Source organism: Equus caballus, chromosome 5, assembly GCF_041296265.1.
Source record: "Equus caballus isolate H_3958 breed thoroughbred chromosome 5, TB-T2T, whole genome shotgun sequence".
NCBI lineage: Eukaryota > Metazoa > Chordata > Mammalia > Perissodactyla > Equidae > Equus > Equus caballus.
The window spans coordinates 71,633,863-71,655,949 of NC_091688.1; the positions used below are offsets into that span (position 1 = coordinate 71,633,863).

Here is a 22,087-nt window from a genome sequence, read left to right on the forward strand (position 1 = left end):
AGAGAGCTAGCCCAACAGTGACATTAAAACAAGTGTCAGTCTGCTCTGATAATTGGGAACAGAGCAGATGTTTAGGAAAGCTGAATAATTTATAGTTACATGTGAGCAGTATTTGCATGGGTGAATCCCATCTCCTAATCTAACTCTGTAAGTATTAATAATTACCTTATGGGCGGATATACTATCATAATTTGAAACTGCCATGAAGGCAGATAATGTCAGAAAAGAATGATTCAGTAGAAAAGCAAACCTTCTTAATCAGAATAATATTTTGCAAATTAAGGGTTTCGTTTGCTATGAAAAATAAGAAACCAAACTGGTTTTCAGAGAATCAGCCACTTTCATGTGCAACTTACAAATGTAATTTCAAACAAATGCAAATAAACGCACGCTGGAGGTTGGTGTGGTATGGCCAATTGGTTAGTTACGGCTTCTCAAATGCTTTGGCAGGACCAAAGTTGGGTGTGTGGTTTTTAATTAGGGCCTGTAGAGTATCTTTTAATAAGAGCTAAATAAATGTAATAATAATTCAAATTGACCTCTGCATAGGTGACATGAGTTTCCCAAGTGACCTTCAAATACTGTTGTAGCCAGGACAGGGCAAGTTAACTGCAGATGTGTTTATCCATGATTTGAGGAAATTTCTTTCTTAAAAAAGAAAATTGTAGGGGAAAAATGTTTTTAGTGAATAAACTACTTATAACCATATAATGAAATGGCAAAATATATTCAAAAATGTATATAGCCATTGAATCTCTCCCCTGAGAAATAATTACCGGCTTTGTGCCTTGTAACCCTTAACATTTATCTCTAACAGTATTGTAGAGCAGGCACTGTATTTTCTACTTTCTATCCACTTCATTTTTGCTTGCTTCTAGTGTTAATTGCTCATGTTTGATGCCAAGAACAGGACTCTATTATTTGAAGACCAATAAATATAAATTCCAATCTTAATATAACACAGAATAACCAACAAGGACCAGTTAGCCTTGGGTGTTCTAAATGGACTAAGTGACATTTGCCAATGGCAGATGCATTGCAAGGGGTGGTGTGGAAGTTTTCTGGGCTGGTAGATTTACTCACTGGGCACTCTCCTGGGAATGCGGAAACCTAGACCCTATGGCTGAACCGGCACTTTCTCTAATATAGTGAGTCTCTGCCCTTGAACATTCTTTCTTTGTGACCACGACCTGGAGCATGGATCACTGAAACTAACTCCCCTCCCACTTTCTGGATTGTTCAGTTGATGCTTTGTTCCTTCTTTACTCCTGTCAATCCAGCCAAAGATCTATGACATCCTTGATAATGGTCTTAAATTTGTGTTTCAAGTTACTGAATATTGTTTTGAATGAATATTTAATGTAAAAACACTTTGAAAAGTTAAAATACGTAAAGAGAGGTAAACACATATAAAAATTTGCTTTGAGGAACTTATGATTCTTGTTATTTCCTCTACAAGACCAAAGACTTCCATGTGGCAGGTTCTGAATAAATGTTCACTGAAATGAATCAAAAGAAGCAGGGTGAGGCATGGTGGGAAGGATCTGGAGTCAGAAAGATCTATGTGTGACCACATCTTGGCTGTTACTAGATTTATAGTTTTCTGTGCTTTAGTGTCCTTACGTGTAAAACAATGTGCTAATTAGACTTCCCTCAGAGAATCGTCATTCTCAGAATAACGCTTAGTACATAATAGGTGCTCCATAAAGGGGGGCTGTTATTATTGAATTGAAGTGGAACAAGTGGCTCACTTTTAGAGGTTAATCTAATCCACCTTTTAGTCTACCACAATGTGGGGGAGTGTTTATTCTGGGTTACCATTTAATCCTTATTTCTACTAACATATAGATGAGATTGACAGGTATGAGGAAGAGAGAATGCTGGGAGGTGGGGATAAGAGAATAAAAGCATACAAAAGAGGGGGAAAGGTATGACAGTAAAAGTGATGGTGAGATGTTAAAACATGCCATCAGCAACTGCCCCCCAAACCAGGGGCATCACCGCTACAGAACTTTACCCTTGACTCAAGACAGTTGGGTGTTTATTCTTTTCTACTTTTTAAAGAATTTCAAGGCTTTCCTTTTTAGTGTATTAATGTTCAAGTCATTGTCTAGTCTTCTTCAGCTGGTCCCTTTAATAGATATTTTCAAGTCCATACATCTATCCATTCATCATCCTTTTTTTTCATTCATTCATTCACTTATTAAGCTATGTATTCACAAGTATTCCTACCATGTGCTAGGCATTGTATTAGGTGCTTGTGTGTGTGTGTGTGTGTGTTTGTGTGTTTTGGAGGGGATAGATTTCTTCCTTTTTTTTTTGCTGGAAATTTGGTTTACTTCACTCCTTTTGTTAAATTAAAAAAAGCTCCTGAATTAAAAATAATCAGAATATCTGGGAAATTAAAAACAACAACAGATGAACTACTGCAAATCTGGTAAAGCAATTAGTCAAATATGGAGAGTGAAAAACATGCTTGGAATGATTTTGACTCATATAATTGCCTCAGAATAATTTCTTGAGTGTTTCTAGGCAACAGCAAATTTAAGAAGAAGAAACAAATGGTGTTTTTTTCCCCTCCTTTTTTCTTTTCTCTTCTCTCTTATGTTGTCCCAAAAGAGCAGCTTGTCAGCCTCCCTGCAATGTGATGTTAGATATGGCTGCTTGGGTGGAGCAGGAAGGCAGAAACATGTAGAATGTGATATTTTTCATGCAGCATGCCTTGTTGTGTTTGATGAGGCATTAGTTTCATTAAGGTACAGTTGGCCTGTGTAGGTAGATAAAAGCATTAGGTAGGGGTTAAACTTGGATAGAAACCATAACGAGCTTAACTTTGATAAACCATAACTAGCAACAAAATCATTTAACCTTTGTATTTATACATCAATGCTTGGGTTCTTTTTTGAAACTCAATCTTGCCTGCTACCTTTTGAGTTCACCGAGTAGATTATTGCTTTATATGATGTTGAGCCGAATGCATTTTCTAGTAGCCCATTACCATTTGTGGAATAATTTCCCATAAGTTAGGTAGGATGGCTAATAGTTGCTGTAATGGCCCGTTCTTCAGCTTTTCTCATGACATACAACAACCTACAAATCCCAAGGCTTCACATGCACCTTCCCATTGGTATCATATGTGGAAGGCAGTTTCTAACTATCTGGAGACAAGTGAAAGTGCATTAAAGGCAGGCAGAGGGTCAGAGGGTACTTCAGAATAGTAAAAAAATCCTTATTAAAGAACATTTAATCATAAGTAGATAATCCCTCTCAAAGGGAATGCAGTGTATTTGCATCATTCGCCTTGACAGTTGACCTTTTGCATCTTATGCTTATGACATTGCTGTCAGGCGCCCTGTGTGCTCCAATTAAAGTCAGAGGTCTTTGGACACAGTTCAAGAAGCAGCGAGTGTCTGGAGGGGAGCTTGATGCAAGGCAACTTGGCAGAGGGAGTCATGGAGCATGGCAGGGCAGCTGGATACGAAAGAGGAACCTAGGATGCGAATGTCTTAACTCCTTTGGACACTTCTTGGGGTGCTTGAGGTGTCGTTTTGGGCGTAGGCTATCGGATGGAGGAAAGAAACAGGAGTGACAGGATAGGATTTCTAAGCCACCCTATCAATTTGTGCACATGGATGTTTGGACTGAGAAGTTGGTGCTGAATTTGCACCTGTGCCTACAGTCAGGAAGCGAACGGTTCAGTGGTCACAGTAAGAGCAGGGCTCATTTGAGAGGCAAATTGAAACTCTATTTAAGCACAGTGATTCAGAAAGAGATGTTCAATATAGTTTTCCTCCTGGGAACATTTCCTCGTGAGGTATTAATCAGGGCACCAGGCAAAATATTCACTAATACTGTTCCAAAGCTAAGAATGTGACTCAGAGACAAAAACCATGGAAATCCACTTATTTTCTGAAATGTGGCCTCTCTTTGAAAAACAAAAGATGAGAAGATGAATAAATAGACATACTTTACTTAAAGGTTATGTGTGAGTCAGGGAACCTCTGAGTGTTCTTAATATGGCAAAGGGCCACATGAATGTCTACATAAAATGATGCACATCAGAGTGAAATCACAGCACGGATTGGAAGTAAAAAATGCTGTAAAAGAGTAGCAGTTACAAGATATAATTTTTGTAAAATTTTTCTGCAGGATCCGAGGCACAATTTCACTTTTACGATTAGGACTTTTAATTAGATTTTAAATCCTGGCTCTAAAGTTTTTAGCTGTATGACTTGGGGCAAGTTAGCCTCTATAAATGTCAGTTTTTTCACCTGTTAAATGTTATCAACCTCATAAGGTGGTTGTGAGAATTTAGTGAAATAATATATATGAAGTGCTTAGCACAGCGCCTGGTCCATAACAAAAGCTCTGTGGAAATTAACCCCTATTATCAGCATTTTAGTCCTGAAGCCATAAAGAAAACGCAACAATTATTTCCAAATGGAAAGAATCCCAGTTGGATGGTCATCTCAGTTTATTCCAAGAAAAGATTCTTTGTGCTGGCATAAAGAAATGAGAGATCTTGGCCAGAAGATAAAAATTCCCAGATAAAGCTCCAGGCAGTGTCCTTCTTTTAATTATTTGTGACTTCTAGTAAGGAATGGTATCTTATATTTTTTTGAACACCTACCACGTGCCAGGCACTCTGAGAGCTGCTTCACTCACAGTAGTCCTGCAAAGTGGCTATGATTGTCTCACTGTTACACACAGGGAAACTGAGGCCCGAAGAGATGAAAGAATATGGCCAGCCTTATGCACTACGGTCAGCAGAACAAGGATCTGAAGACCAAAGGCCGTGCCCTTTCAGTGCATCTCACAAAAACCGTGGAAGTAACAGGAATGAAAACTTCATGGGCAAAGCCTGACCCTGCTACAGACTCCAAGGTAATAGCAACGTTTCTATTTTGATGCTCCTATTAAAATCTTATCCTCTAGCTGAGAGGCCTGGCAGATGGCAAATGTCACCCTTGAGCAGGCGCCTAAGTCAAGTGATGAATCACATTCGGGATTTGGGATACTTTCCCTGCTTAGAGGAGGATGGCTCTGCCTAGTTCAACTTCACCAGTTGGCTCAGTGGCCATTCATAGCTAACAGGAAAATGTACTGTATTTAGCTGGTAAGAAGAGCTTCTTAAGCACTGTGGATAGTTGTTTAGGAGAAAGACTGAATTTAAAAACATGCACCTGATTATTTAGCAGCTTCAGAAATATCTGAAGAAAATGTTCAGTTATCAGGTAAAGCTGCTTTGGCAACGTGATTTCTCTAACACTGGGCAGTAGCAGAGGCTGCTTTAATACAGACAAGGCAAGGATATTTTTTTGTCTCCGTTTGTTTCTCCAGAACATTCTCTTCTCTGCACATTTTTAATGAGATAAATATGCCTTTATGGGTCACAATGATGGAAATTCTTTACTAACTCTTTGCAAATACATCTTTTTAAGACCATTCCTTAAATAAAGCAGCTTGCTATTAGGTGTTAGGTGTTTGCCTGTTTCCAGAACATTGACACTTATAGCTCTCTTTTGATTTTACTGCAGGACAGCACTGAACCTGGCTTGCTTTAAGGCCCAGCTTTACCTCTGCAGGCTCCGTAACCTTAATTAAGTCCCTTATCCTCTCTGAGCCTCATTTTTCATCAATGAAATGGAAGTATTGACGCTTTCTTTCTAGGATTGCTGCATTAAAGGATTTAATGTAAGTGCAAGTGCTTTGTAAATTGCACAAGCCAATTTCAAAATGAACCATTACTGTGATTATTTATATTTGGAGATTAAAATCATTTGGTGTTAATAAAGGAACAATGATGGATTAATGACATCCTGAAGATCTAAAATAGAGTTGTAGTGGGATGCCAGAAATTGGGTAATGAACAGACATGCTATTGGTAATTTCTCAAAAGTATTAGAGGGACAATGGGGGAAGATCCCGAGTGTGGTAGGAGCTGTTTGGAGAAAGAACCAAGGGACAGAATGTGCTTCAAAGACATGCTTTCTGTAAGAGACAAAACCTCTTCAGCCCGGAGAGGTTACTGTGTGCCGTGATTTTATAGACAGCACGGGGTAGTCAAATGAGTTAGTCTCTGATCTGCCACTTCCTAATTGTGTGAATTCTTTAATCTCTCTGCAAAACGTGAAGAGAATGACACCTGTCTCAACGGGGTTATCAAGATTAAATGGGATGATACATGGAAAGTGCCTGGCTTCTAATATGGCTCAGTAAATATGTTTTTCTCCTCCTCCTTCTTTTATTTTTTTGGTCAGATAGGGGCTCTAACTAGGTGAGCCACTATCAATACTATGAGAAGCGTATGTGCTTCTCAGAGCATTCAGGCAAGGTCAGAAAGCAATCAGTAGAATCCTAATAAATTCTCTGGGATTACTCAGGATGCTGTCCAACCTTGTTAATAGAGTTTGAGTATATGTAGCCACTTCAATTATCATCTGGTGCAGAGAAAGTTGTTGGTGTTCAGTACGTGGAAAGACTCTGAAGAGGGGGCTCTGAGGAAAGCAAGGAGGTGTCTGTGCTGAGCGAAGGGTGTACAGGGATTCAATTCAGGACCCCTTCAGAGATAAGCATTCTGTGTTGAGGAATGAGGAAAGCAATCATCAGCTAAGCCAGACTTTGGTAAGAAGCTCTTGCTAAGGGACGCCTTATGAAGAATCAAGTTTTCCAAACGGTAGAGTTGACTCATTGAGTCATTTTTAAGTATTTGTTATCTACCACTCTTTGGGCAAACAACTGAGGGTTTATAAATGTAAACATTTCAATTATAAAATATAACTTTTTAAGAATTGTTAATTCAAAATACATCTAAATAAGAATGAGTAGTCAATGATTTTAGCTATTAAATATATAAGCATATTAAATTATGCAAGTAAAATGGAAATCAGTTGAAAAAAGGAAGCTTTTTTCCATGTCGTCAACTTTAGACCTAAGGCGATCTGTTTGCATAGTGTGCTGAATGTGGACAAAATGTGGTCATAGGACAGCTACTTGGTATTTTTATCTTCCAGATTTTTCCTATAGTCCTCACTAAAGAAAACAAATTCAAAGTGAGTGAAGTTTTAAAACTTACCTATATTTCAAAGTTCCATAGGCTTCGAATTATTGTTGTTATACCACAAGAAATTCCATCTTTTTTCCATATTAGGTTAGGAAATGATTCTGACATTTCCCATATCTCTTTCTTCCACACTATCTATATTTTGTAATAATACTAATAATCTCATCTTATATTTGAGCTTTCCAATTTTATATGTTCATCATCTCATTTTAAGCCAAGGCAATTTAAACACTTATATCAGAAGTTGCTGCCTCTGTCCCGATCCTGTATGATGGGCAGGGAAGGACATGGAGAAGTGAGGTCAACACCTGTGACCAAATAATCAGGGAAGTAACAGGGAGAAAATGTTAGTGAAGTCTTCCCATAGTGCCTTCTTTTCCAAATACCATAGTTGTGATTGGGGTGGGCCTGGGAAAGATGTGATGGAGGGGCAGTCTAAACACACCCATGGACCTGTCACTTGTCCTAAGGTGAGAGTGGGAGCTAGGGCTGTGAAGAAGGACTGTTTCTTGATCATCTGCCATGTGCCAGGTAGATGCTAATAGCTTAGCACACATATTTTTAATCTGCTCAACAACTGTAAAAGATAGATATTTTTACTATCATCCCTTAGGTGAGGAAATCAGCTTAGAGAGCTGTGGTAAGTTACCAATATGTATTTTAAGAATACGTCTTGTGTTTATTTTACATTTAGTTGTAAATTTACATTAAAATTTCTCTTGTTGCCTTCTGATGTGGTTCCTTAGTCTTTATTAGAAATCCAAATGGAAGATCTGATTGTTTCCTTACAAACGAGAATAGCCCTTATACATGCAGCATGTGACAAAATAAAAATAAAAGTAGTTTGGAATATCTCAGTGAGGGCCGTACCTGAGGATACTCTGTTCTAGAACCTGGATCTGGTGCTGGTCTTGTTGATTTTGCTTCTTCATCTCTTCCTGTTCTTTTCCACTGCTGATTCCATCTAGAAGCCATTTCTCTCTCAAGGCCTTTTTCTGATATCAGGAAACACAAAGATGTTCTTAGTCAACAGTTTCCAAAATCTCTGACTGCTTTCAAATCTTATGAATTTCCATAATGGACTTATTAAGGAGAAATTATTTTCTCTCACTGCCTTTCTTGAATAAATCTGGTATTTTCCTTCTTTGCATACTTCTTGATTTCCTTCCAAAGCCAGTTTTTATGTATCTAATTCCTAGTTATCCTTCAAGGTCTAGTTCCGGTCCCTCCTTCTCTATGAAGATCTCTGTCCTCCCCTTGCACCTCCAACAGCTGGGTCCTCACCTTCAGAGAACTCTCCTTCAGAGTCACACAGCACTGTATGTTCACATGCACTATATGTTTGCTGTATGTTTATAGCAGTCTTATAGGGACCTTATCATGTGATGCTTTACTATTATGTGTTTGGTAGATGGGTTTATATCTTGTGACCCTAACAAAGTAAAAAGTTCCCTGAAGCCATTTTGATATTCATCCCAGTGACAGTATACACTGACTGCTTCAAAAAACATCTTTTGTGGGATTAATTGGAATGGTGGGCAAAACAAGAGATTGTGGCTGTATCTTAAACTAATTCAGTGTTAGTCTTAGGCTGCGTGGTCGACATTTATTGTTTTACCTACTCAGTACCCCTCCTTTCTTCTGAGAACCCCTCTGGTTCCAGATATCCCTTAAGTTCAGCTCCCTACTTAATAATTCCAATAATATAATGCACAAAATTCACTGATCTGTCTAAATATTGGTGAGATGAATTTTTGTCAACTTTAATAGAACAGAAAAGATTATTTCAGTCATTTATATACATATCACTATAAGAAACACTCAGGTTGGCTGGTCTTATGATGCTGAGTGGTGGAGGGCAGAGAAAGTGCTGTGATACATTAACTTGGGGCTACATTCTCAGTTCTTAGTCTGGTTAGGAATAAGAATAATTTCTTTTTTTTTTTTTTAAGGATTGGCACCTGGGCTAACAACTGTTGCCAATCTTTTTTTTTTTTTTTCCTGCTTTATCTTCCCAAACCCCGCCCTGTACACAGTTGTATATCTTAGTTGCAGGTCCTTCTAGTTGTGGGATGTGGGACGCTGCCTCAACGTGGCCTGACGAGTGGTGCCATGTCCGCGCCCAGGATCTGAACCCTGGGCTGCCGCAGCGGAGCGCACAACCTTAACCACTCGGCCACAGAGCCAGCCCCCAGAATGATTTTAATTTTAGCCCTATAAAACTTTCTCCATAATTCACAAATTGTCCTTTGCCTCTGGCAGAGAACTCTTCACATCTAAATATAAAATATAGAATTTAGATGTGCCATCAAAATGATATGGTACCATTATATATTGTAATAATCAACACACTTATTTTGCTTTTATGCCACAGTTTAGACTGGTGCTTTAGTTTAGGAGTCTAATGAATATGATAAAATCTATTTCAAAACAGTGACATTCAGAATCAAAAGCCATATTAGCTAAATGAAAATATAAATGACATGTGGGTAATAGATCTTTTGGCCACTTTTTAGGGAAAGGTTACCTTGAAGCACTTCTGCGTTCTACGCGGCAGTTAGAGAAGACTTTAGGAATAAATTAGTTTTTCATACCATGAGTTAAATGGACTTCCAGAGAAGAAGAGTTTTCTAGATGTAGTGTGTTTTGTGTTTCTTGGTGGCATCAGACTGTGATCATGATACTAGGCGAGAAGATCCAAGTACACAAATATCAGAAGTGTTTGAATGTTAGAACACTAATGAGGTCCCAGCAAAACCAGCTTTCCAGCACATCACCCATTGTCAGGTTCCGGAGCTAAAGAATATCAGAGTGAGTTACTGCAACTATTTTGAAATGTACGCTACTGATACAGGAGGCGAACTTTATAAATGTTTACATTTGTGTTGTTTAAAAGTGGGTGGTTGAAGTGTCATGAAATAGTTTCAATCAGAAAAGTGGTGAGGAGAGTCACTGGGATGGGGACAAAGGAATGAAGAAGAAATAAAAGAAAGACTGGGATCTGTAGAGGCCGACGGAGCTTTCTTGACTTGGTGAATGTATTTTGGAATCGACTTTTAAAATACTTCTACACATTTTTGAACCCTGTTTTGCAATGATGCCTCGTTGCTGTTCATTATAGCCAACCGTTTTCTGCAAAGCTTGAAAGAATGTACTTTACTGAAACTGCCACTCTTTCTTCTGTTCTCTTTGCAACTTAAGCCTCGTATACAGTGTGCATCACAGTATAAATGTCTTAAATTTATATGTCAGTTACCATTTTAACATCACAGACCAAATTTTATTGTATTTTCTTAGTATCCAGCTTAGTACCTTGCACATAATAGGTGCTTAATAAATGTTTATTGACTGAAAGGCCCTATGGACACCTATATAAATTCTACTTATCGGTTAAGACTCAGTTTAAATCCCACACCTTTAATAGAAACTTTTTTGACCACCCCAGATTAAAGAACTGCTTACGCTCATATTTAAATATTAAAAAGATCATCACTTGACTTGTCATAGTTATTTATTGAATCTTGAATTTCCCACTAGGTTGCAGGTAGGTCTACAGCCCTGCAGGGCCGCTGCTAGTTTCTATGGTATTAATATGCAAATTAGTCCCTACTCCCAGCCCTTTGGGTCAGTGCACAGCTGGGGAAGGCAGACCGCACCTTTGTGCCAGAGAAAAAGAAACTTCATCCTCCAAGCAAAGCAGCTCTGTGCCAGGCTGCACGGTTCCAAGGGAGTGGGGGCAGGATTTCAGCACCTCTCTCTCAGGTATCTTTGTGCAGTGCACAATCCGCACAAGTGTGTACAGCAGTCCAAAGCATGATAAATGTTTTGATTGGATTAGATTAGAAGAGGTCTCCTGGGTTCTAGAAAGCAAACCTATAGGGATTATCACACACTATTGCTTTTTGGACTATTTTTGGCAAGTACTCAAATGAGGTGCCACCTTAGAAGTGGACCTTTCAGTGTGTCAGAGTTTTCCTATGTGAAACTTAGATCCTAGAATGAGGAATATTAAAACCTGAGGGGATATTAAAATCTTTTCTTCTGCTGTGAGTTCTATTATTGTTTGGCTACTCATTCTACAAGGATAGTAATTGCTGAATGCTAGAGAGCTATCAGTTTACTCAGAAGCAGTAGTTAGTTCACTGGGAGACCCAAACTGTGTGTAAATTGTGTGTGTGTATGTGAGAAAGAGAGAGATTGACAGAGAGAGAGGGCACACAAGCACTGATTTTGGAGCTAGTAATGGCCTATCTCAAAAATTGTTGTAGATTTGACTTTTGACTTCATTTGAGTTGCACTGAAACAACTTGCTAAAATTTGTTTTTATTTCATTCATTTTCTGGGAGGACACATTGCATCTCTTGGCTATGTCTACTACTCACGTAAATTCAGTGTGACATATTGTAGGGGTAGCAGGCTGGCTATGCTTTGAAATGATCCATCAAACATCAGAAATGTCAATTTGTATAGGAGCAAAGAAACAAACAAAACCAGAGAACTGAGGTTGATTGAAATCTTAAATTATGTTTCTCTTCGGAGGTGGATACTTGATTCATCAAAAAGATGGATTTAGCTGAATTTGGCAAGTTTAACTTAAGTTTGTAGACCCCACAATTGTTTCCCTGAGGGATTCATTACATCTATTGATAGCAGCCCTGCCAGGTAAGTAGTTTCCTGCTTGGGCCTGTTCACAAGGAGCTCCTGTTTGTCATTTGGTTGCATCCTGTGACTAAGCTACAGAATAAAATGTTGAAACTCAATGTGCTTTAATTACAAAATGACCGCACCCACGAAAGATGTAAAGTCTGATTTTGAAAATGGAGGTTTATTTTTGGTTATGATCTCATTTTCTGTCAAAACAAAATAAAACAAAAACCCGAGCCATACTCAAACAACATTGGATCCATTGCCCCGAGCTTTTAAATATGAACATCCTTGACCAGGCCAGACAGCGTCTGTTCTGCACCCCCCAAGGGAAAGGCTGGTCTTTCATCAATTTCAAAAGAGACTTCCTAGCTGGATCTGCTCCCTAGGGATGTTAAGCAATACTGTGTTCAGGGCCAAATTATCAAGGCTGAATTCTCAATGTTACCCAAGAAAATGAGGAAATTCAGTAATAAAGGGTAAAAGCAATAAAACCATGTTTTCAACTTTCCACGTGTTTGCCAGAAGGCATTAATCTCATATGCAAATATTACTAGCTTCTTGGCCTCCTCTATGGTTATTAGGGTGTTAGTAACGCTATGATGGAATTTTTTCCCTCCTAAAGCTTCTTCACTATCGAATTTGAGTGCCATTAGAATATCTGAATACAAAATCATTGAAATGAAAGTCATACGTTACCTTCAAATGCTGATGTTTTAGTTTTTCTTCCTCTATTTTCAGACGCTTCTGTGAGATTTCTTCCTGTACTTTTCTTTTATCCTGAAATAAAAAAGTTCTAGAATAATCTATTTTTTCATTTTGCTTAAATATGTTTCCTTGGGGTTGTTATCAAATAACCGGCCAGCAGTATGCCCTTGGCGTTGGTATGAAGATGCTTTGGAAACTCATATTTCAAAGCAAAGGAGAGCAAAGTGAGATATTCAAAGCATTTTGCTGATGGAAAACGATACAAGGTTCTCTTTCAAAGAGGACTTAAAAATATTTTAATGTTTTTCCTTCCGCTCTCCCCTTTCTATCTTCCCCATTAGTCTAGCGAGATCGAGCTACTGAGTGATGCAATGTAAAAAGTGAATTTTAAGGAGGGAGTTTTGAAATAGGCATGAGGCAACATTGTGAGAAGAGAGGCTGTTCCTGGCACAGGGCTGAAGAAACTGCTGGATAAAATGTCTGCTAATGCAGGAAAACAGGACAGCCTATGGAACGTTAGAAAGCGAGGAAGCTAGAAAGTGAGACTGTTTCCCCCTGTGAACCTTGCTATGGGAAGACAGGGCAAAGGGATCAGATAATACACGTTAACACTAAGAGGGCCTTTAGCTGAGGTTAAAAAAAAATTCATGGAGTTTTGTAGTATCTTCATGAAGTTTAAATTGCATTACCTTAGAAAACCCAGAAAGCATAACTATTAATACACAGAGGTTGTACTTTTTAGAAAATACAGCATATGTACTTCAATAGGCAGCCTGGGTTTGACTTCTGGTTCTGCCATTTACTAGCTCTGTGTCCTTGGACAAAATCCTTAACTTCTCTGTGCCTCAAGGACCTCATCTGTAAAATGAGGATAATCAGAGTATCTACCCCATCAGATATGAGCATTAAATGAGCTAATATATGTAAAAGTTCCTAGAATAGTGCTTGCACATAGTGCTTTATAAGTATTTGTTAAAGAAAATCAAGTAAATAAACACATAACCTGTTAATTTCACAGAAAGCAACATACAGATTCTGATAATGCTTCCATTGGCCTGAAATGTTTTTGAGATTCTTTCTCTGGAATTGCTCGAGACGTTTTACAAGCGATGCAAAAAGATCCTTATTTCCTTATTTTTGACCAGAGGTGACATTATCTTCCACCTTATTTGTAAGAATTATTTTTAGATCTGCCTTCAAAATTGAAGACTCCCAAAGGATAAAAATTTGTTGCCAATGAAGACATCTAAAAGAATGTGAAGCAGGCTCAGAAGGTAATTTAGAAGGGAGAGTTCCAGAAACACTTGGCAGGATTACTGAAGTAAGTACACGGCTTCCTGCTGTGACTCCTTTGAAGATAAAAACTCTTTTATGATGTGTAAGTTCAGGTACATTTGCTGAAGAAAACAACACGTTATGCTCCAACTTTATGTCGTGCTTCTCTGTGTGTAAGAAGATTATATGACTTCATCAGCACTACTTCTTAAATTTCATAAGCAGCCTTTTGAAAAAAGCAGCCAGGCAAAAGCGTGGATCTTCAGAAACATTTCTGTGGATGAAATCTGGTCATTAGGAACAAAGACTCTGAAAATCTGGGAGTCAATTCTCCGCTATTTCTAGAGGCTGTCGTTGAGCAAATATTAGTAATATTTTAAGTGTCTTGTGCCCAACATTTTGATAAGCATTTTACAGGCACTATTTCACTTAACAGTCATAATAACAAAGAGATATTGTAATAGTTTTTATATTACAGAAAAGGAAATGCAAGCTTAGGGAGATTAACTAATCTAAGCTCTCACAACTAATAAGTGGCAGAACCAGGATTTGAACCCAGGGAATTTGAGTTCAGTCTCCACACTCTTAGCCACTTCACTACACCATTTCCCTGAGTGGAAAATGAGTCCAGCTTCTCACCACTTCCCTCATTGTCCTCTCCATTATGAAGCCCTGTGGCCTGGAGGCAGCACCAGCATAGCCAGCAACATGAGTGGGACCTCTCATGGGAAGGGAGCACATTTTTAGTTCACTGCATGCTGGTGTGTAGCCATCCACCTCTCTCCACGGATAACCCAGAGGGAAGAGCACGTTATGTGTGTGTGACAGTGACTGCTGAACCCAGCAATGCTTCCCCACTCCGTGGATAGTCAGTTTGGGCTGGTTTCACCTTGGGGTTAGTAATAAGGTAATGAAAGCTGTGGGTCTCTACCCACAGGGCATCTGAAGTGTTTTGGCAACACGAGGCTTATAGAAGGGTTGCTAAGGAATACTGTACCAATGTTTTGTCTCTCAGCGGTAATGTGATGCCTCTCTCATATCAGTGTAGGTAGTTAAGAAGGTAATTTTATAATGTTACGGGCTTGATCCTATTTTATGATAGGAGCACTTTTTCCTCACAAGATATCCATCAACAGCAAGTTATTATCCTTTTGCCGAATTTCATAGGGATCTATAAGCATTACTGAAAAATAATATGGCAATAATTTAGTTTTATTATGGTGGAATAAACTACAAGTCAACCTTAGGTTGTATATATGGCTCTATTGCTAGTGTACCAAAAGTTATCATAGCCAGATAATTCCTTCCTGAATTATATGGAACAAATAGACATGAAAGCCATCTGCTTCCCAAAATTTCCCTAGAAGTTTGAGCATCTCTATAGACACCTGTTGTAACCTGGAACATCAGAGAGTTATTAATGTTAACCATTATGAATAACTTAAGTTGCTGTTTACTTTTTCAGTGTTCAACCAATGAAGATTTTGTTCAATGAATAATTGCCTAGACGTTTAGCTGTTTAACTTAGAATATTTTAGCAGTTGACATCCAGAAATTCCAATTCTGTAAAAGGCTGCCTCATAATTATTTTGAAAATTAATTTATTTACTTTGTGCAGCTATAAAGCTATTGTAACCATCATGATTCAATGTTATTACCGCAATTACATACCTAATAAAAGTAAACACGATACTTAGGAGTGTGCATAGTTTAGAGATATTATTGGTTAACAGTTAACTAATATTCTAAAATGTCTGAATCTGTGAAGAAGGGAGGATTTATCCTGAGTTATTTAATGATGAATTTATCCAATACTTAGGTACTGATGTACAAATGCTACGTTCAAGGTGACGTTAGAAGTTGTGCAACGTTTAAAAATTATTCAGAAGTAGATACCTTTACCAAGGAACTTACATTCTCGTAAAGAAAGAAAATCACTTGTACAAGTAACTATAGTCTAAGAAATAAAGTGAGAAATGCCATTACTAAGGTATAAGTAAGGTACAAGGGGAGTTGAAGGGAGACGGGGACGGGCTGCTTCTAGCTGATGTGGTTGGGAGAGGCTTTGAAGCAGCATCTGAGTAGAGTATGTCGGGCACTTGCTGGGGAGCTGGGATGTGGGGAGAAAGGCCAAGTCAAGGGCTCAGTGTGAGCAAAGACCTGGAAGGAGAACATTGGGACACTATTTGGAAGAGCAAATCTGGAATCTAAGTTGCCATACAGGGAATAGTGGGAAATAAAATAAGAATAACAGGATGAGGAGAAATCCTCAATAGGGAAGATTGAATGGTAGTACAAGATGTTTGGAATTATGTATTGAAATAGGCAGCAATGAAAGGTTTTCAGAGGGATAGAAATGATAGAGTTAAAACCATGTTTTTAGAAGTTTAATCTAACTTCATTGTCAGTAGATATTGAAGGAGAAGAACTCGAAGGGGTAGTCAGTTAGGCTACAGTTCGTACATAAGGCCATGAGAGCTCGAACAAGAGGTAGCTGAGGCTGTGGATGTCAGAGATATCAAGGAGTTGAAACTGGCAGGACTCGGCAACGGATGACATTTGGATGCAGGAGAGGAAGAGGTCAAATGGGAGTACAGGCTGTTATGCCTAGGAAACTGACAGGAGAGCAGAATCACTAATAGAAATTGGAAATTCAGGAGAGGGAAGAAAGAGTTTGGGAAGGAAGATGTGGGATTCACATCAAGTTTGAGGTGTCTTTTGGGACAACCAGGTGGAGTTATCTGGTGGGCAGTTGAAATGTTGGACGGAGAGAGACCGGAAGAGGAGGCAGAGCTAGAAATAAAGATGTGGCATTTTGGAAGGGAGAGCTGAGGCCAGGAGACTACATCAGAGCACGACAGGAGACTTTGTTATGAAAAGAAAAAGAGAGCTAAGGACAAATCTTTCATGAAGCACCCACATTCAAGGGGTATAGAAGGAAGAGAATCTATATGGAAGTTTATTTTGGGGTCAATCAGATATTTGTAATAGAACTTGGTGAACTGGGCCAATTTAATTAGTCAAAAGGTTTCAGACTCATTCTGTCAGAAGTCGAGTATCTTATAACTTCATGACGAGCTTTGTTGACATTTTCATTGTTTAAAGTCTCAAAAGAACAATAATAGAAGCTGCTTATTTGAATTTAAATAATACCAACAACGCAGAAATTCCTGGTGATGTGCAAATAATGGTAACCTTGAAAGAGAAGGATGTGCTAAACCGGGATTCCTAGAAAAGACTCCTGAGCGTAGTTAGAGGTTTACCAGGTTTCAATGAAGGCAGATTTTAAACATTCTTGAAAAACAGTTCTTAAAAAAAAGATTCTGGAAAAAGGGGGCAAACTTTTCAAGAGGGAAGATAGGTCATGCAGTATGGGCAGTTTACAAGTGGAAACATGGCTACACAATTACAAATGGTGTCAGGTAAGGAGGAAAGAGAACTGCTATAAACAAAACTGATCCAAATAGTTTAACGTCACGGGGAGCTCCCCAATGAGCTCGTGAAACTGAGAATGAAGATAAGCAAGTGGTACCCATTCGTAAAGTGTAAATAAGGTAAAACTCCAGGGTGACGTGAAGACGTGAAGCGTGTGAAAAACACCGAGGGCACAAAAAGCATGTGTCTCAATAAACATATATATTTAAGTTACGTTGACAGCAAAAAGCTAAAGGTGATACTCAGACTACTGCTGAGATACATAGTGTACTATTGACATGATGGAGAGAAACTAGGACTATGCCATTCCTATTTTGCCTTCGTATTTTTGATTAAGGAGAATAATCTTGATCCTGGAAATGGTAGAATAAATATGCTTAAAGGGAAATTAAAGTCCAGGGGGAAATAGAGCACCAAAGACAGAGCAGCTCAGACTCTGATAGGTTTCATTTCAGGGAGTGGAAAAATTTAAATACACGATAGAAATATATTGTCAAGTAATCTTGGAATGTTGGGTGAAATGAAGAGTTATCCGAAGACCAAAAGTGGCAAATGCCCCAAGTTTTCGAAGAGGGAAAAAGGTGAATTGTGAATATTTAAAATTGGTGAATTTATTGGTTAATCCCTGGCAAAGTTGTAGAATGAATTATTAAACTTTTTTTTTTTTTTTTTGGTGAGGAAGACTGTCCCTGAGCTAACATATGTGCCAGTCTTCCTCTACTTTGTATGTGGAATGTCATCACAACATGGCTTGATGAGCGGTGTGTATGTCCGAGCCTGGGATCTGAACCTGCGAACCTCAGGAAGCTGAAGCAAAGCACATGAACTTAACCACCATGCCACCAGGCCAGCCCCTAAACAGTGTTGTATTTAGACATAAAAAAGTCTGAGAGATAGTATTCAATTATTAAAGACAAAGCATTTAAAATTGATTTTATTTCTTTTGCTTAATCTTTTAAGATCTGCAGATGAAGATTATGATGGTCATAACAATAGCTAATATTTATTGGGAAATTTTTATGTGTCAGGAACTACTTAAATGTATCAATTTATTTAATCTTCCCCAAATTTCTATAAAGTAGGGACTACTTTAATCCCCATTCAGTAGGTGAAGAAGAAGAGGAATGGTGACATCTAGATCACGGGAATTCGGTCAATCTTGGCTTCACCATGACTTGACAAAGTTTATTTTATTCTTTTGGTAATTGGTGTAAATGTGAATAGATAGGAATATTTATTTGAAAGTGATTTTTAAACCAAAATCCTTTTAAACCAATGCCCTGTAAGAAGATAAAAAAAACTAAAACTAAATCCAAGAAAAAAACAAACATAAAGATATGGAGGTAACTTTCTGAATCAGAATTTCAAAGGTGAAGTGGGGGTGGGCTGGAAGATTTATTGTTAAAAACTGCTCCAGGTAACTTTAATGATTAGCCAGGTAACTTTAGTGATTGAAATAAAAAATGACCAAATCAAGATTTCAGAACATTTTATCTGTTAGGAACGATGGACTCAAATTAGTGATTAATTTCATTATTAATAAATGAAACTTTATAATATGTTAATTGTAAAACGTGAAAAATCCAGACAACTTTAAAGAAGAATATAAAAATCCCCTGTACACTCACGTCTTAAGAAATAACTACTGTCAACATTTTCTTTTAATCTTTTTTTAATACATCCAAGCCACATATATGCACGCTTACACAAACACACATGGGCAAACCACACAAAAAGGCCTATACACAGAGTTTTGTGTTCTACCTTTTACATTTAATATTGTGTCATGAACATTTCTCATATAATTCAATTTTATTAGTAAAAATATTAAATTTTATTCAGAATATTGTAATTTGCTTAATCAGTCTCCCTTTTTCTGCCTTTTAGGTTGTTTTAAAGCTTTTGCTATTATAAGGAGTTGTGTGATGAAGTTTCTCGTACATAAATTTTTGACCACTTTTCCCTGATTATTTCCTCAGGATGGGTCCCTAGATCTTAGTCACCTAGTCAAGGGGTAGGAAGGTTTTAAAGATTCTTGCTACAGATCGCTAAAAAGACCTCAGCGAAAAGCAGTTGTAGCATGTTTCCACAAACAGTGTCCATCGTCTCGTCCTTACTAATTATGAAGATTACAAGTTAAAGATCTTTTAGCAATTTGATAGAGCAAACTAGTATCTCATTTTGATGTCTTAATGAGATTTCTGAGATTAGTGTGGTCAAATTATTCATCATTTTTTTAGCTATTTATATTAATTATTTTTTTAAATCACCTGTTTGTGATGTCTACTCATTTTTCTGTAAAGCTTATTAATTATTTACTTAGTGATTTGTAAGAGCTCTTTCAATTAGGGATAGTAATCTTTTGTTTGCCATATTAGCTGTAAATAAATTTTTCTTATTTGCTTTTAAATTTTATTTATGGTGTTTTTAGAAGCACTGAAAGTTTATTTTTTTTCCATTGCTTTGATGCTTTTAATACATTTTTCATATGAGATAGGGTAATTATACAGTATTTTCTAAAGATTAAAAAAAACCTCTTTAGTTGAAGATTTCTTGAGTTACGGTAAATGCTGAGGATCTAATATTTTTTCCAAATTTTTAACTAATCTGAAGTTTATCGAAGAATTTTTTCCTATTGATTTACTTTTCCTTTCATTTACTAACTTGGTCATTTACTAACTTTCAACATTTGCTAATTCTTTAAGTACATTAAGGGCTGGCTCCTGGTATAGTATACCTGTATAGTTTCTTTAATTATTGACTTCAGTACTAATACTACAGAGTTTAGATTATGTGCCAATGAGGTAAATTAATGCTGGAGTGGGCAAGTTTTCCTTTATCGCTCTTATCTAAAATGTTTTGATTAGTAGCAGTAGTTTATTTTTCCTGTTGGACTTTGGATCATTTTGTTAAATTCCAATAGAAACACAATCGAAAACCCAATCAGTTCCTTATCTCTCCTCAGTCCCACTAATTCAAAAAAACCAATCAACCAACCAACCAAATAAACAAAAACTGCACACCCTGATGGAATTTAACAAGTTCCTCCTAAGAGTAATTATCATTATCCAGAGATAATCAGAGATCAATATTTTTATAAATGATTTGTATCTGCATGATGTATTGCAGTTTATGTAAAATTGGAATTGCTTTTTACGTGTTTGGTAATCTGACATTTCTTTTAAAATATCATGAACATGATGATATACCATGTCACTAAATAGTCTTCTAAATTAATTTTAATGGCTGCATATTATTTCATATGTATATATGTATATATATGTATACATATATATATATACATATGCAATATATATATTCAGCTCATCCCTATTTTTGGACACAGTTTGCTTCCACTTTTGTATTATAAGAAATGGCTTTGTTGTATTATGAACATCTTAGGAATCCATCTTCGTGTGCATCTCTTATGCTTCTTTAGTATAAGTTCCTTGTTAATGAAATTCTGGGTCAAAGGAAAAAAGTTTTTGAGTTTTCTTTTACCACTTGCCAAGCTGTACTATTTTATCAATTCCATGCTGCCACCAGTGGTGACTAAAATGCCTCCTTAGAGATTTTGATTGGAATTGCACTAAACTTATACATTTGGAAGTATATGGCAGCTTTTTTTGTATTCAGACTTCTTGTTATGGAATGGTGTGCTTTTCCAGACCCATATATTATATTGCTTAGTAAAGTTTCATTAAATAAATCCTATACATTTCCTTAGTGGGTATCAAAGTATAAAAGTTTCTTCATACAAATCCTGCACATTTCCTAAGTAGGATTATTTTTGGGTTTTAAGAGCTCTTTTTAAAATTTTGTAGCTATTAGGAATGTGATATTTTTATATTACACTACCTGAATAATTATTGCTTTTCAGAAAGCTATTGACTTTCATATATTCATTGTGCATCTGATTAGGTACTCTCAAGTTAATTCTGATTCTTAATTTTAGAGACACTGAAGCCGAGGCTGGTGAGTTTATTAAATTTCCCGAGTCATATGGTTGGTCCAGCATTGGAATTGACGTTGAACCTAATTTTCTATAACTCCAAAGGTGACACTTTTAATACCACAGCTTGTTGCTTCCCAAATATATCAGTAGAAATACAATTCCCCAAACAAGTGATGTTAAGCACCAAGGGGCTCTGTACTGGTCAGAGTGTTCTGTTCAACTCTTCGCAACAAATTTTAAGAGTAACACTGACATTTTGAAGAGTGTCTAGAATGAGCCTGTGGTATGAGGAATCACTGAAATTAAGAAAAGGAGCTGTATAGCTTCAATGGCTAGAGTCATGATAATTGGGTAGAAGTTGAAGGAAATCAGATTCTGGTGCATTTTGTCAGAACTCTTAACACAGAGAGCTGCCCTGAAATGGAATAGGGTGTTTGGGAGGACTGGGTCCACCTGCTAGTGGAAGTGTTCTAGGAGAGGCTGGGTGAGCATATGGTATAAAGAGGACGGGAATGCGGACAAAGAGATATCCAACTTTCTACTGGTTTTATGATTATTTCTGCATGTAGCTTTGAAATAACTTGGTTCTTAAGTTAGCCACAGGAATTGGATGTGGTTATCACTAATACTTGTGGGGTGAATTAAAAAGCACAAGTTTTCTAAACCTCATTTTATTCAGTAGGTTTAGTCTTCTCTCCCAGTATTACAACAGATTGTAACAGATCTCCACCTAGATTCCAGTTTGTGTTCTACTTTTGTGTTCCTTTGTCTATACTTTCTTGCTTATTCCAATGAATAGTGACAAAACAAAACAAGGATAAACAACAAACAGAAAACCAGCTTTTGAATAATCAAGGGTGATGGTAAACTTGGCTGTGTCTTCAGTGAAAAGAAAACAAAAATCTGTTAGCAGGCCAGACAATCATTAGCTTTCTCGCCCTTTTCAGTTTGATGGCACTCCTTCATTCATTCATTCACTCATTGGCAATTTTTTTTTTGTGCTCTAG

The 22,087-nt window shown here is 37.4% G+C and overlaps 1 protein-coding gene and 1 long non-coding RNA gene across 4 annotated transcripts in view; one reads left to right on the forward strand and one right to left on the reverse strand.

Moving 5' to 3' along the window:
• The window catches only part of PALMD (palmdelphin), a 46,219-nt gene that overhangs the window by 17,354 nt on the left and 6,778 nt on the right, over positions 1 to 22,087 (reverse strand). The window contains exons 2-3 of the mRNA XM_001489422.5: positions 12,407 to 12,487; positions 7,934 to 8,058 (exon numbers count right to left, since the gene is read on the reverse strand). Of these exons, the coding sequence (XP_001489472.1) occupies positions 7,934 to 8,058; positions 12,407 to 12,487 (206 nt within the window). The remainder of the gene's footprint in view (positions 1 to 7,933; positions 8,059 to 12,406; positions 12,488 to 22,087) is intronic.
• The window catches only part of LOC111773576 (uncharacterized), a 147,310-nt gene that overhangs the window by 11,208 nt on the left and 114,015 nt on the right, over positions 1 to 22,087 (forward strand). For 2 of the 3 annotated variants that reach the window (XR_011438808.1, XR_011438809.1), the window contains exons 2-3: positions 4,711 to 4,884; positions 5,538 to 5,694. This is a non-coding gene — a long non-coding RNA (uncharacterized lncRNA). Of the gene's footprint in view, positions 1 to 4,710; positions 4,885 to 5,537; positions 7,794 to 22,087 lie in introns of those variants that run through there. The other variant, XR_002808194.2, reaches the window with a different exon arrangement.